This window comes from Strongylocentrotus purpuratus, unplaced genomic scaffold (assembly GCF_000002235.5).
Source record: "Strongylocentrotus purpuratus isolate Spur 01 unplaced genomic scaffold, Spur_5.0 spur5_scaffold_14, whole genome shotgun sequence".
NCBI classification, from domain to species: Eukaryota; Metazoa; Echinodermata; class Echinoidea; order Camarodonta; family Strongylocentrotidae; genus Strongylocentrotus; species Strongylocentrotus purpuratus.
This window is the reverse complement of record NW_022145599.1, coordinates 32,585,506-32,600,592: the sequence shown is the minus strand read 5'-3', so window position 1 is coordinate 32,600,592 and position 15,087 is coordinate 32,585,506. Positions and strand designations below refer to the sequence as shown.

Below are 15,087 nucleotides of genomic sequence, written 5' to 3'. Positions count from 1 at the left end.
AACCCAGCATCTTATCATTAAAACCACACACATGGATCCAGCCCACTGATTTTGTATACAGTGGACATGTCATTGCGTATAATAATGTTTATGTCCTTAGAGAAACAAAACTGAAAGTATACGTACACAGTATAACTCATAGAATCATAGCCTCACAAACTATATACATTCAACTACACTGAAATCATTCACGACCAGAATACATGGCTAGTTGCAATATTTTTTTTTATTAGTCAAGTTAATTCTAATAACCTTTATCTTTGTATATTTATGTGTCTACATGTATTAACACTGCAATATTAGGACATCAACTTAAAACAATTACAATACATTTTTTTTAAATACATGAATGCTGTTTTATACAATATCGGTTTGATTTACATCATCAAATAAATGGGGGTATGTAGTAATACTGTAGACAAACCGTTTTGTGAAATGGGAGAACCATAGCATTCCACAAATAAATAAATTCACCCTGATATCTGACATGACCTATCATTCCCTTTCAAAGAGGTCAAAGTTCAAACGCAACGGAAAATAAAAAGAACCAAGACCTGAAAAGGAAGAGGATGCGTTAAGATATGCATTCACATCAATGTGAATATCCTTGGGAGATTATCACTTATGCAAGAGGGCGAGTGAAACATACAGTTGGTTGGAAAAATGTCATCAAAAGTCAACAAAACCAGTTATGATGAAAATTAAAGATTAGGCAATTATAATACAAAACTCATGCTAGCAATCATAAGATCAAAAACTGAGCATCTCTGCAAGGCTTATAGAACAAATTAATTGCATATTTAATGCCTACAATATATCAATTTCACATGACATTTCCTTTGTTAAGTTTTTGTTATTCGCCAGGTATAAGATATCCTCCTAACAAACCAATGAACACAATCATTACAGCCCCTTATGCTTAAATAACAATGAAAATAAGCCTTATATCCCGGTACAATAAGTCTCTCTAACCTGTTTTAAACAGAAAATAGTTCCAGCCCCCACCAGGCTGAATTTGAGCTTGATAATCATGATATTTATCCCTACTGACAACATATACAAATCAACAGCAAAACAGTTATACATAGAATAGATGAATATCAAATAAAAGTATTGCACCTGGTTAACTTTTGTACAGATAGTTGTAGCCATATGCAAATAGACGCCAAACACAGAAAAAGAAGTCTTTCAATAGTAAATAAATCAAACTTAGATAGATAAAGCAATACCTTTACAACCAAAAGGCAGTGTTAAGAATAAATATATTATTAGAAACTAGCATACAAAATACTACATGTACATGTATGTACAGTGTACACAGAATAAAACACAACAAACTAAATAACAGCACTAATAAAAGAATTACATATAAATATGCCTAATGCAGGATAAAAGTAAATATTAAAAATGGAACTCTACAATTTAAGCAAAACTTCAAATTTAAATTACACTTGAAATATCATAATAATACTTAGTTAACCATATACAATCAAGCCCATTTCTGGTAATTGTGAGGAAAAAAAATTAAATTAAGTGAAGAAACAAATTCTTTGACACATATATTTTCAGCTAATATACAGATAGTGGAATGTTGTTAACATGAGGAAACTTTACTATTGCGATCATCGCTCTACAATTCTTCTCCAGTAGATGGGTATGCATTTCTCTTAATATGATGATTACATAACTTTCTTGTGGGAAAAAGTCTGAGAGATTGATAGAAATATTAAGAGTATGTAAGTACCAATTGTCCCATTTCTCCTCTAATTCATTACACTAATTTACAATCTCATTTCATTGATGTCTTTGACACAAACTTGGGACTTCTTTAAAATGATTTAGTAGTTGTCACACCACAATATGGCACTTCAAAAATAAAACACAGCTGCCAGATTCTATAATTAAATTGTGATAAGGATTAATCAGTGATTCCAAAGTTGTTAACTTACAAATTTGCATTCTTTCTTTAATCTTGTGAGAAAAGCAAGAAACATGAATACTGCCCTCATTCAGCTAGTCTCTATGTAAAACCACGTCCAAATAATCAAAATTTTCCCGAGAAATTGTTTGCCCCTGCTCTTCAATTATCTCTGTTTCTAAGGTCAGAGGGAGAGGGTGTAGGTGCAAATATCATATATTATATTTAGTAAATGATACAAAGACTAATGCTTTTAAAAGTCATTTACAAAAATAATAATTATCTTGGCATTTATCATCCTTGATAAAGTATAGACCCTATCGATTATGTAAAAAAAGACAAAGATCTTCTCTGAACATCGGGTAAAAGGATAAAATTGGATCTAAAAAAAGAAAACTGATTTTGATATTATTTCCAAGCAATCTTGCTTGTTCACTTGCAAATTTGATAAAATCACATAAATTCATTACAACCAATTACAAGAATTGTCACATGAAAACATGTGTAATTGAAACCAAAGAGGTATTACAGCTGGACATACAATTTTTATTCGATTCTTTAAAAAAATACTTTTTCCATATTATCTCAACTCAAGAAGACCTCCATTAACATACCTCAAAATGATCATTGTAATATATACGTCCCTTTGTCGAAACAAAATTCAAACCACTTGTTATGACAACACTGTTTGGAGCATGTATGTTATGCATACATGCTGCTAAACAGTACAGCTAAGAATAATGCCTCAGGCTCAACCTTTGGTGGTGGATGCATAAAAAGATCTGCAAATACGATTTATTAGAGTGTGCATTCATTCATGAACACAACAAATGTTGAGATTTTTTTTTTTTTTAATAGGGGGGGGGGGGGGGGGAGGGGGGGATGTTACGTAAAGCAAATTATAACTAGACAGATAACAGCACCATGATACGGTTGTATCAATCTTCATCATAATCAAATTTACAAAATACTGATATATGTACAGTGTTGATACACTCCTGATGAATCATTGCATGCATTCAATCTCGGTTTCAATTTCTGTTTCTTTTGTTGGAACCTTGCCAAGCTTGCAAATAGTTTTAATCATTTGCAATCACAATGGCAAGTCTCAAAAGGCTTTTCATCAATACATTTCAAAAGCCACCTCATTGACAAAAGAGTCACACATACCATAGACTACATAAATGTTTTGCTTCAAAGAGCGGTTAGATTTTCCAATCCTGGCGCCGATCCTCTCATAATTTCCCCCGATATACTCCTCTTAATCAACCTGCAACCCTTCTCGTACCTGTAAATCCTTGCCCTCCTTTATGAAAAAACTAAATGTAAAATATAAGGAGTACCAAAAACAACCAACATGTTGTGACAAAAACGCCTGAATATTATGCTACACACTACACTACCCTTAACAAAAGGTGTTATACTAATTATGTTGACCCTGGGAAGCGCTGCCTCAGCGGTTTTGGTCTCTTGTGTTTTCTTTCCCTTTTCAGTGTTTGGGGCACGGTGCGGTGGATCCTTGTGTCTACCGGAGTAGGCTTATCTAATTAATTGAGCCCTGAACATATTGATTTCCTTTGCAATATTTTATCCCATAGAAGCTGTTATAATGTTTTCTGTATTAATCATCTCACAACTCTGTATTATATCATATCATATTGTTTTGAGTATCAAATAAAATATCATTTGAAAAACGAAAACCCTGGGAAGCCTCATCAGCACCAATGCTGTTCTTCTTAAGAGCCCTGGAAAATCATCACCCCAACAATTACCAGGTACCCATTTACACCTGGGTAGAGAGTAGCAAATGTCTTCACAAAGAACATCAGTGCCAGGCTGGGAATCGAACCTTCAACCTTTCGATCGAGAGTTAAGTGGCTCAACCACTGTACTGCGACACCTCTAATCTCACAAGAAATAAAATCTGAACCAACAGTTTGGACTAGATATCAATAAAGCTATAAAACTATAGACACGTGGTCACATGATCAGATTTGAACTATACGGTGACATTCAGTATCGACCACAATGCATATGGTATATACAACATTATATACATGTACAGTGAAGAATAAAGAATGTTGTTGAAGGTCGTGGTTGACTTGCATATTGTGTCAACTTCCTCTTTCTTCGTTTGGTCAAATAGATGCAGATATACAGTAACGCATCTCACACATGCATATGGTGTTATAGGTCATATTTAATGCATCTATATTCAGCGTTTAATATTCAAGAAGAGAAAAACATATACAGACCTTTCTCAATGAATAATATAATTCAAGGAACTACTTAAGGAAATCTACAAGCTCTTTAACCCATTAAGGTGCCAAAAAGTTGAGAATCATGTTTCATAAATCAAAATCTTTCAAGAATTTTAAATCTGAATGCATGGTTTGCTGAAAACAGATTTTAGGGATAACTTTATTTTTTATGAGAGCGTGTCTGAGTATATCGACTGGTCTACTCACAAGTTGCTTCTATGTTAATTGCGAGTGTATTTAAACTTGCAATTCATCTCTTTACAGAGGTAACATTGGAAACTCATGAAGCCCTTAACGTGCTGATTACAATATTTGTTGCTGGTTGGTACACTTTAAGCCGATTGAGTGCTTTGAAATACATACAGAGTCAACATACGGTGCCATCCTATCCTACTATGTGAACAAGTGCACTTATACTGATTGCTGAATGCACATTATGATTAATCGAAAGGTACTTGAATGTGTTATCAATACATGTAGTTACATATCACTGGTTGCTGGAAGGTATTATACTTCCTTCCTTTTCTCAAGTTACATGTAATGGATCATGCACACATATTCTCCTAAGAGAATAATGTTTGCGTTTAGTGTCATTAGTGTCAGTAAAATATGATTTGTACACACTACAATCAACCCTGTGTTAGTAGCCACCTCTTTATAAAGGCCACCTGTCTACAGTGGCCATGCATTTTGGCTTTCTCCAGAAAGGCCACTTGTTTACAATGGCTGGCCACTTTTACTGTTTCCTGATCCCTCAATCATATTCCACTAAGAAAATAATGTTTTTTGTATTTAATAGCGTCATACATATACCAGAACACTTGCTCACAACGATATTGATTTGGTAAAATTGACTTTAAAGAAATGATATGCTTTAATTTATTTTGATTAATTTAACTTGCAACACAAATCATTGCATTGCAAACGGGGTGTAACTTTTTGAGGGGTTCAGGAGAAAACCAAAGTCTACAGTTCACAAAAACATTCAAAATTCTCTGTATTTTCCATGGTATGGGTGTATATTGTACATTGAAAGCTTAGGCTTTGGAACAAAACCTGTTGACCTCGTCTGCCATTGGCGCATTGGACCACGTTCCTTTCCATTATGACAAAAATCAGGCAAACAGTGGACTAGCAAATGAACAGATATTCAATAAATCAAAATATAACTTTCCCTTTTTAACAAGGCTTTAAGGACACTCCTAACAGGAAGCAAAAATTGAAATATTTAACAGCTTGGTTTTTCTCTTCTTTGTAAAATGTAATCTGATACAATATATACATCATATATATATTTATTTATGCTGAGAAGTGTTTTCATCTATGTGTGATTTATATGGCGATCAATGACAACCATGGATGAGGATGTACATTTACAAGATCAACTTTAAGCTATTAAATAAATGAGATACATAGGAATAAGTATTATTTTTTTAAAGAAAAAAAAGAAAAAAAAGAGAGAATGGAGAAGAAAGAGCGACAGAGAGAGAGAAAGAGAGAGGGAGAGAGCGAGGCTTTGTATACTTGGTAGTAGCGGTACATGCCTGTGTTACTTCACACTCGCTGAATCTCAAAGAGTTTCACGTCCGTATCATACCAAATCGGTGGGTCCAAGTTCCTGTAGGAGAGGAAAATGAACAATACATGACTTATTATTTGGCTCGGATTAATTACAAAAATGTAACGTGTGATTGAATTATTTGAGGCAGGAAAGTTTCGCCAATCTGACCCACTCACCAAAGTTCATGCACACGACAGATTCTGGTTTTATGGTACACCGGCCTCGCTACTCAAATAAATAAAGAAAAAGACATTGACCCTTCTTGCACTGAACTAATCTTAATCTTAAACTTGAACATGAAAGCACAGAAAACTTTAACAAAATGCATAAAAAGCGCAATTACATTTTCTCGGGATTTGGAATCCCACTTGGATCATCTCTAAATAACTTCATTTCAATTGGTAAAAAAAGTAACATTATAGTTAGATGTAATACACTGATAAAACATTAACATCAACATTAAAACAAACATCTGCTCATGTTGTTTGATGTTTTGTTAGCATGTTATCATTAAATTAAATATGTTTGTAATTCAAATGGCGGGAAAAAATAACCAAAACAAAAACACGTCAACATTAAAAACATCTGCTGAGAGGCAGAAAGGCATTAACTGAATATTCAAAATTTGAACAGAGAAAATGGAGTTTACCGGTATACCCGTCACGTTCACAGAAGACAACATATCATTAATTAATTAATTGATATTAAAGTAAAATCAGAATGATATTTTAATATCCATAATTATAATGAAACATACACCTACAGATATTAAACTGTTAAGGTTCGTTCACATATACACTGCAGTGTTTAAACAAATCTTTTGAATTCATTTTATTTTGAATGAATGGAAAGTGTGGATAAACAATACAGCTGTGCGGAACAAAGGTCACATGTGTACATGAAGGTACATTTTGTCGTATTTTATTGGTGCGTCCTAAAATGCAAGTACACAAATGTGAAGCACAGTATGCTATAAAAAAAGAAGAGAAAAACCAAACACAAAACAAAACTTGGAAAACCATCACAGTTTACCACAACTTATGTGAACAAACCTTTAGGAAAAAATAAATCATTAATTAAAAAAAAAACGGCACTTCATATTAGTCTTGAGGGCAAAAAGGGAGGTTAGTTCACAATAATTCAAATTAAATCACGAGAGTAACATGTACCAGTGTGTTTAAATATGATGGAAGACGACTGCAGCATCTTGTGATTACGTCTCGTTGATTCTCTGGACTTCAAACAGTCGAACTGCCGTGTCGTACCAGATGGGCGGCTCCAGGTTCCTGTAGTAAACACAAAGAACATACATCACAAGATACTCCACATGCTACATATCTCTTGTATTATAAACTCCTCATTGTGAATGGATTTAGAACCTGAAAAGATGTGTCATGCACTGACGAGGCTCTGGTTTAATTAGACTGCATGCATATATCTGATGTCAAAGACAAAAGAGAAATAAGTTAGTAGGCATGCCATGCTGTAATGATAGTAAACTACAGTCAAACCTGCTTTAGTGACCACCTGTCTACAAAGACCACATTTTTTGTTTCCCTTGAAAATGGTTTCGCATTGAAACATGTACTAAAGGAACCTGTCTACAAAGACCACTTTTTGTGTTTTTTTTTGGTTTTTGGTTTGACTGTATTCCCTTAGTAATACTTGGTGCATATAGCTCCAGTGATTTTTACATGAAAAAATCAAACCTGCCTATGAAGGTCACCAAGGAAATAATTTGAAGTGACCTTCATATACAGGCTGACTTTGTAATACAGTGTAATAAAGAGTTGAGTGCTTTGTGATTCCCCATTTTTGCTTTTGTAATTATGCCATTACACAACAATCATCTGTATTAACCACTAACTTGAGAGATGAGACACATACAAGTATACATGTACATGTATTTGCAATTATGTCCATCATGAAAAATGATTGGGTTACAGGCTGTGTATAGATATGTATGCTGTCATGAAGTTGCATCTCAGTAAAGAGTCCAGTTGCAATGCAAATGATTAAGAAAGAAGCAGTATATAACGAGCATTAATGGTTAAATTCATGTAGCTATTGCGATGAAGATCGATGGTACATTCAAACATGGTGCTGTTGATAATGGAATGAAATAGAAAGATAGTATCATTAGAAGTGAACAAAAAGTTAGTATTATTTGATGTTGCGAGAGTTGGAGCAGTGCTTGCTAGGCCCGTGTACTTATAGGAATCCAAATGCAATGCTGATTAGGGCAGATGCAAAGAAAATGGTACGGAGAAACAGAAGGCAGTAAATGATCATTCATGATGGTAGAATATTACTGTTTGTTGCATTAATAGAAATAACGTGGATGAGTAGATACATGTATATACAGCAGGACAAAAATGAGGAGGGTCAAAGAGAGAGGGTGAACGAAAGAAAGAAATATAACAACAAATAGAGAGTGTGTGTGAGCGAGAGAGAGAGAGAGAGAGAGAGAGAGAGAGAGAGAGAGAGAGGGGGGGGGGGTAGATAGAAACAACATTTACACAGAATAAAGACACTAACAATTAGTGTACAACAATAAAAGATAAATTTTCATCATAAATACAAAAGATATTAAGGAATTGGTTATCCGCATTCTCCTTTCAAAGATGATGATATAAGGTGCTGGAATTAGAAGGATTAATTACATGTAGTTTATATAAAAAGTCAAATGCTATATATTAATTTGTCTTTGAAACAAACATGCAGGTCCTTTACAGGCAGGTATGGTGATTGTACAATTCATAACCAGTCAACTTTAAATGTTAATATTGGAGTTACCTAACACAGGTTAATTCAAATGACAGTAAGTAAAACGGTTGTTCAGATATGACGCCAAAAAGAACCCCAGCGTTTTTTATGACGTAAAGTGTGTGTCACATTTCTGTATCTTAGACCACCTTCCGAGGTGGTCTTGAGGAACGGGTCTTATTAAGAGCGGTTTGGACCGCTCTAACGTGCAATGTGAATGGAAGCGTACTTTGAGCGGAAGTGAGCTAGTGACGTTCCGTGCGAAACATGTAGTACGGTACATACGGTTTGTATTCCGCGCGCGAAAAAATTGACCCGCTGACCTGAGCTGCCATAGCAACAAGACCACTTTGACTCGTGGAGCGGTTTGAGCCATAAAAACTGCTCGGAATGTGAACGCTCGCAAACCGTTCCTCAAGACCCGTTCCTCTGGAGCGGTCTAACTAAGACCACTTTCAAAGTGAGTGAGAACGGGGTCTTATTTAAACAGAACTCAGTGAAGTCCTTTGTTGCAGGCAGTTGCCATTCATTTAAAAGGACGGCGGAAGCTTTTTATCTGAACAAGCCTTTAGATGAAATAAGTTCCTGTTGTTAGCAAAGCATGTATGCAAATACATTGTGAAATAGCATCAGAAAAATAAGATGGTAATGCATCGTTCCAAATGAATGAAATCAAATTGTACACAATTTTGGAATGCAAAGTTGTTGCTTTGACATAACCTAACGTGAATTCTTAAACATGGTGTCAATATCAGTATAAACTAACACCAAAGTCATAGGATTGAGACATGTACATTCATGAAAGTAGAAGAATATGAATTATGAATACAAATTATACGACATAAATATATACATTCGTAAATATTATATACATATGTGTAAATTTGAATGCCAAATTCATGTCTCAAAATTAAATGTAGATCCTGATGCTAAAATACAAAAGAGTAAGGGAGTTTACAGATACAATCTGCGCATGGGAAGATAAAGGTCATTTGTACCAAAATGGTAAAACCCACAGAGATGAATACTGGATATGCGCTCATGAAAGTTATATAACATTATTCATTTATGCACCAACGGTACATTCTATGATACGCAGGTGGAAGTATTCTTTTCAAGAGGTCAAACAAAAGGTATTCATGAAGCACATCTAGGACTGTGGCAGTTATTATTCTGAGATGCTCAAAGTGGAACTTCTCCATGTGTAAAAGATCTGTGGATATTTGGGGTCATTTGTACCATGTGCTATCTGTAAACTCCCTTATTGCATGCATCATGCTCCAGTTATACCTAGTTATAAAGAGATCTTCACTTTTTGAAAAATCAAGGCCACAAGATACCTGTGTATCAGTATAACTGGTTAAAGATACAACAAAAGTCATCGTGCATTTAATACCACATTCTGTAATTTCTGACAAAGAGTAAGAATTGAATTGAAATTCGATGGCATAATTATAACAAAAAATAAAAATCAGTTAATTAGAGAAGTGTCATAAGCTTTTTCCAAAATAATTTGACACCTTTCAACTTTACAAAGTTTTAACCCGAGTCTTGTACGATTTTTCACTTTTAAGTTATCGAAGATTAAAAGTTTTTTTAAAATCCAACACGTAATAAATAATGTACAGTGTACATGTATATTCTACTAAATTAAACCAAAAGTGTTCTTGGAAAGCTTGGAACATCTTGCTCCAGAGAGTACTAAATACATGTAATTACATGAACCACACAAACAAAGAATTTTGAGGAGTAATTACTGGTGAGGTGAACAGGTCAGAGGTGAACAGGTCAGAGGTACATGAGAATACCATGATATATCTAAACTGATCTTGTAATCAGGATCATAGACATGCTTGAAGGAGTAAGTGAGGAATGAAGAAATTAGAGGGAAAACATGGAATAGGTGAAATCATGAGAGAGAGGGAGAGAGTGAGAAAGAGAGGGAAAGGGGGGCAAATAGATAATTTATTAAAAAAATACCCAAATTATAACTGCGAAACCATGTATATATCTAACTAACTTATATCACTAGAGTGAATAGATGACATCAATATGTTATCTGCACTAATTAAAGACTGTTGATTGTACAACATGTATACTCTGATAACAAAAATCACATGACTATCCCTCCCCCCCCCCCCCCCCTTGGAAATTGCTAGATCTGTCCTTGTACCTAGGAAAATCAGTCTAAAGAAACCCAAATAGTAGGATCACAGCCATAGAAAACCATGAATTGATTTATAGAAAACATTACTACGATGTTTGAAGCATGAAGGAAACCTGTAATGTACACATGAGGAATTTGATTGGAAGTATGAAATAGATTTAAGCATGCGAAACAATGAGAATTCTTATTCCATGAAACAAAAATGAGTCAATGCACAGACCAGATAGAAAAACAAATGTATTTTATGAAGTAATACATGTATCTTGTAACAAAATAAAATCCCCTTTTTGTGCAAGACCGATGTTGAAGTGACACTGAAAAATTGAATAATAATTTATCGGTATGTCCACCCCATAACAATTGCTTTGATTGAAGAAAATCTACAAATCAGTTGAAAATAAATTAGTTTGAGACAAAAAGAATATAATTTATTTTCTGGAGTTGGGGGGAGAGGGGCAAAATAATAATTTAAAAAAATTCTGACACTTTTTAAAACTATATAAACTTTGTATAAAATGTATAAACTTTGATCATAAATGTTACGATACAGGCGATGTGACTATCGGCCATTTATCTGTATTGAAATGGACACATTGCATGTACCATTATTTTGCATAAATTCATGTCTTTTAAAGGAAATTGATTCTAAACATTGTTTCTTTTACTGTTTCTGTTTCAAATCAAAGCAACTTTGTGGGCTGGACTTCCCATTTGAAAATAAAATTGGAATAGTATTCCTGCCTGCGGGAAGACGTGCAATAGAGCACTCTTTTCTTTTTCTTTCTAGTCCATCTAGGTGTAGTGTTCAGACAAAGAGAAATAATACAATACCAAAAAGGATAGTCAGCAAACGAATATCAACAGATAAATAAGAGAGACCTCAAGCCTCATTCATTAGGACAGGGAAATATTTTTAACCAATGTCTCACAAGTTGTAGCTTACTATCTCATTTTAGTATCACTATATTGTGTTGTTGTCTTCAATGTATTTATTTCTAATTTAAGATAACACATACAGTGGGGGTTGTTAATGTTAGGTACATGCTCCACCGAAAATTGCTCCCTAAACAATTTCCTAAATTCAATGCCTGACCCAACACCATATTAGTAAACCAAACTAAAACCCTTAACCTTACCCAAAGCCCATCGGAAACCAAGAGGTAACCCCATATATTTTGTGGCGAAGTAAGGCCTGAGTGAATGTTACCACATCTAATGTCTTATAAAGATCAATACCACATGTATAGAATCAATAATAGAGACTTGGCAACTTCACTGATTTTTTAGAGTTTTCTCAAGTTTTGAGTAAGCTTTCTAAAGCAGTTGTCGAGATAATCACTGAATCTATGAACACCAAAACCACTTCTACATGTACTCATGAATTTGGTGAATCTGAAAAGAAGCCAATTGGTGTGAAATGTCTTTGTTTTATCTCATGTATTGACTCATTTATGTTCAACAATTAACAAGAAAGCTTTTAGCCAATGGGTGAACTTTTAGCAAATTTGACAGCATGGTGTTATTTATATGGAAATGTTTGAACTACTAAATGATTAGGCAAGACAAATACATGACAACAAAGATGTTTATTTTTTAATGTAAGCCCTTGCACTGATCTTTGGTGAAAATGTTTGACAGTACTATTTATCCACTACATGTACATATATGTATGAGAATATTTGATGGCAGTCTAATCTCTTTCAACACTACATGAAGACCTCTATTTGTATGCAACTCCCCCAAAACAATACTTCTAAATCTCATTAGGAAATATGATTCCCCATTTAATTTTTTTTTATAAGGACAACTCCATTCCAACATGTAACTTGGGAGAGGGAGAGAGAGAGAGGGAGGGAGGGAGGGAGGGAGGGAGGGAGGGAGGGAGGGAGGGAGGGAGGGAGGGAGGGAGGGAGGGAGGGAGGGAGGGAGGGAGGGAGGGATGGAGGGAGGGAGGGAGGGAGGGAGGGAGAGAGAGAGAGAGAGAGAGAGAGTGAGAGAGACAGGGGGGGGGGGGGGAGAAACATAGAGATAGAGGGAGAGAGAAGATCTTCCAATATTCTTTTGTCACACTTATAAACATTAGTAAGTTATTCATGACGAAAAGTACCAATATTGAACCAAATATTAGTGTATCAGTATGTTTGTGTGTGAGAAAGGGAGATACAAGAAAGTCATCCCCAAAAAATGAGAGCATGGGAGAAAATAAGAGAAAAAAGGGGGATAAAACAGAGAGAGAGAGAGAGAGAGAGAGAGAGACAAATGGATAGGGAAGAGGAGAGATATGACGGAAAGAAAGGGGATGAGAGAAAAAAGAGCAGTAAGACTGAGAGGAAAGAAAAAAGATGATAAAGTGAGAAAGAGAGAGAGGGGGGGGGGGGGGGGGGGGGGGGGGAGACACACACACACGCACAAACTCGTAGAAGAGAAAGGAGTAAGAAAGAAGATAGGAATTCTTACAAGACCTTTCAACAGATGACCATTATCTACTACACCCTTCCACAAATGACCCTATGCATGGGATGGAAATAAGGACATTGTAGAGTTTGGGAGGGGGAGGGCTTGGGGAGGGCTTTACAAACATATACACCATAGAATAGTAGAACACTACTGAAATATATTAGCTGTCCTACCTGAGGTAAATGACGCCCCACATGTATGTTCTGAACCAGAGTGTAGTCCCACTGTTAGCCTGATACTTCCTGATAAGGATCGGGTGGGGGACAGGAAGAAGACCGACCAGCGTACCGTGCTGCAAGAACTTCAAGATCTCACTCTCATCTGTTAGTCCCCTGTAAGTACAACAAAACAAAACAAATGAAAAGATTCAGTCAACAGATTTATATTTGACCAAAAGAGGGTAACAGCAATATAAAACAAAATTGAATATTTAAGAATATGCAGTTTATCTGGACAAACTTAAGATCGCAATGGCAGTCTGATGAAGGCGCGCCTAATGAGATTTCAAAATGCCTGTCGACTGTGCTGAAGGGCATTGTATAGTTTTAACCATGCCTCTCAAATCAGTCCATATTTGTATCGTACTCACTTGTCGATGCAGATCTTCTCTACCTGTGGGACCAAGACCTGAAGAAGACGCATGATGGTCTGAAGGGGTAACTTCTGTTTCCAAGACTGGACCTGAAGAACAAAATAGTTGGGCTTCATTTATTCTAATTCTACATGCAGGTGAAGAAAAACGAACTTTCACACAAGTTATATGTTGATAACATTATTTATCAACCAGCAGAGCAGCAGCAGTAGAAGACTGTAATAGATAGCTTGTTCAGCACAATCCACCATTATTTCACAATCAAAATGCATAAAAAAGAAATCATCCAAATATTGATCATTTAGTCCATAGCAAATTTAGCAGTCATACATGTACACTTCCTCATAAACAAAACAACCGACTATGTGAATTTCTGCGCTGTTCCTGATGTACGTGTATGCTTCTTTTGTAAATTACTAAAAAAGAAGAAAATAATAAATATGTCTGTGACACTAAATACAAAAATTAGACGCATCATTAAAGCCCCAATGAACTACTAACAGCTACTTGCACCCTCTATATAGCAGACATGCCTAATCGGTGACCGTTGGTTTCCTATAATCCCCTCTTTACAATGTCAATCGAGAGCTGATTTGATGAGATAACCACCTATCAGTGACCATACAGGGAGGTCTAATTCTTCCTGGCCAACGAGTGTAGAGGGGCTTTAAGAGATATATGTATGTATCTACATGTACATGTTGACGAAAATGTTAAATGCCAAAGGAGTGAGATTCTAGCATTTCCAGCATCATTTTAAAGATTCTTGTTTATTTTTGAAATCCCTTACCCATTCTGGAGTTGGTCTCCATTCTCCGGCCACGCTGGCTGCAGCACTGGATGAGGTTGAGCCTGTCCTCTGCAGGGCAGCTGGACGGAAATCATCGCCGCTGAAGCCCGCCCTCGCTTGGCCATCCTGTGGCGGTACCCTGCTGGATTCCGAGGTGTGACTCTCAGTATCGCTCTGAGGGGACACGGCTTGAGCTGTCTGGATCTACATATCAAATAATGAACACAAGATATAGATGAATTCAGTTTCGTCATCTCAGTGAAGATTCTTCAAAGCCAAGCTACAGAAATAGCACCATCATCTCACTGATTGAAGCAGTTTAACAAAACATTTCTCACATGGAAAAATAAATAAAAATCTAATGCATCTTAGCCAAATGGGCAAGATTATTGCAAATATTTTTTAAACAAATTCAGCTTAGGCATTCTGTATTCCACAGATGTCAACAACCAACGCAATTTAGTCATACAGTGACTGGAAGATCACTGATAGTGGCTGGAATTCACCATTGAAATTCAAATACATCATTAAAATGCAAAAGTTACAGAAGCGTCAAGGCACATCAAGTTTCTATC

At 35.6% G+C, this 15,087-nt stretch overlaps 1 protein-coding gene across 7 annotated transcripts in view; it reads right to left on the bottom strand.

Moving 5' to 3' along the window:
* Positions 1 to 208: 208 nt before the first annotated feature.
* Positions 209 to 15,087, bottom strand: part of LOC100892470 (protein HID1) — a 38,588-nt gene continuing 23,709 nt past the window's right edge. For 5 of the 7 annotated variants that reach the window (XM_030984764.1, XM_030984765.1, XM_030984767.1 and 2 more), the window contains 5 exons: positions 14,513 to 14,716; positions 13,720 to 13,811; positions 13,304 to 13,462; positions 6,910 to 7,026; positions 209 to 5,797 (listed from right to left, as the gene is read on the bottom strand). In XM_030984764.1, coding sequence (XP_030840624.1) covers positions 6,954 to 7,026; positions 13,304 to 13,462; positions 13,720 to 13,811; positions 14,513 to 14,716 — 528 coding nt within the window. In that variant the 3' untranslated portion in view covers positions 209 to 5,797; positions 6,910 to 6,953. The remainder of the gene's footprint in view (positions 5,798 to 6,909; positions 7,027 to 13,303; positions 13,463 to 13,719; positions 13,812 to 14,512; positions 14,717 to 15,087) is intronic. The other 2 variants (XM_030984766.1, XM_030984771.1) reach the window with 1 other exon arrangement.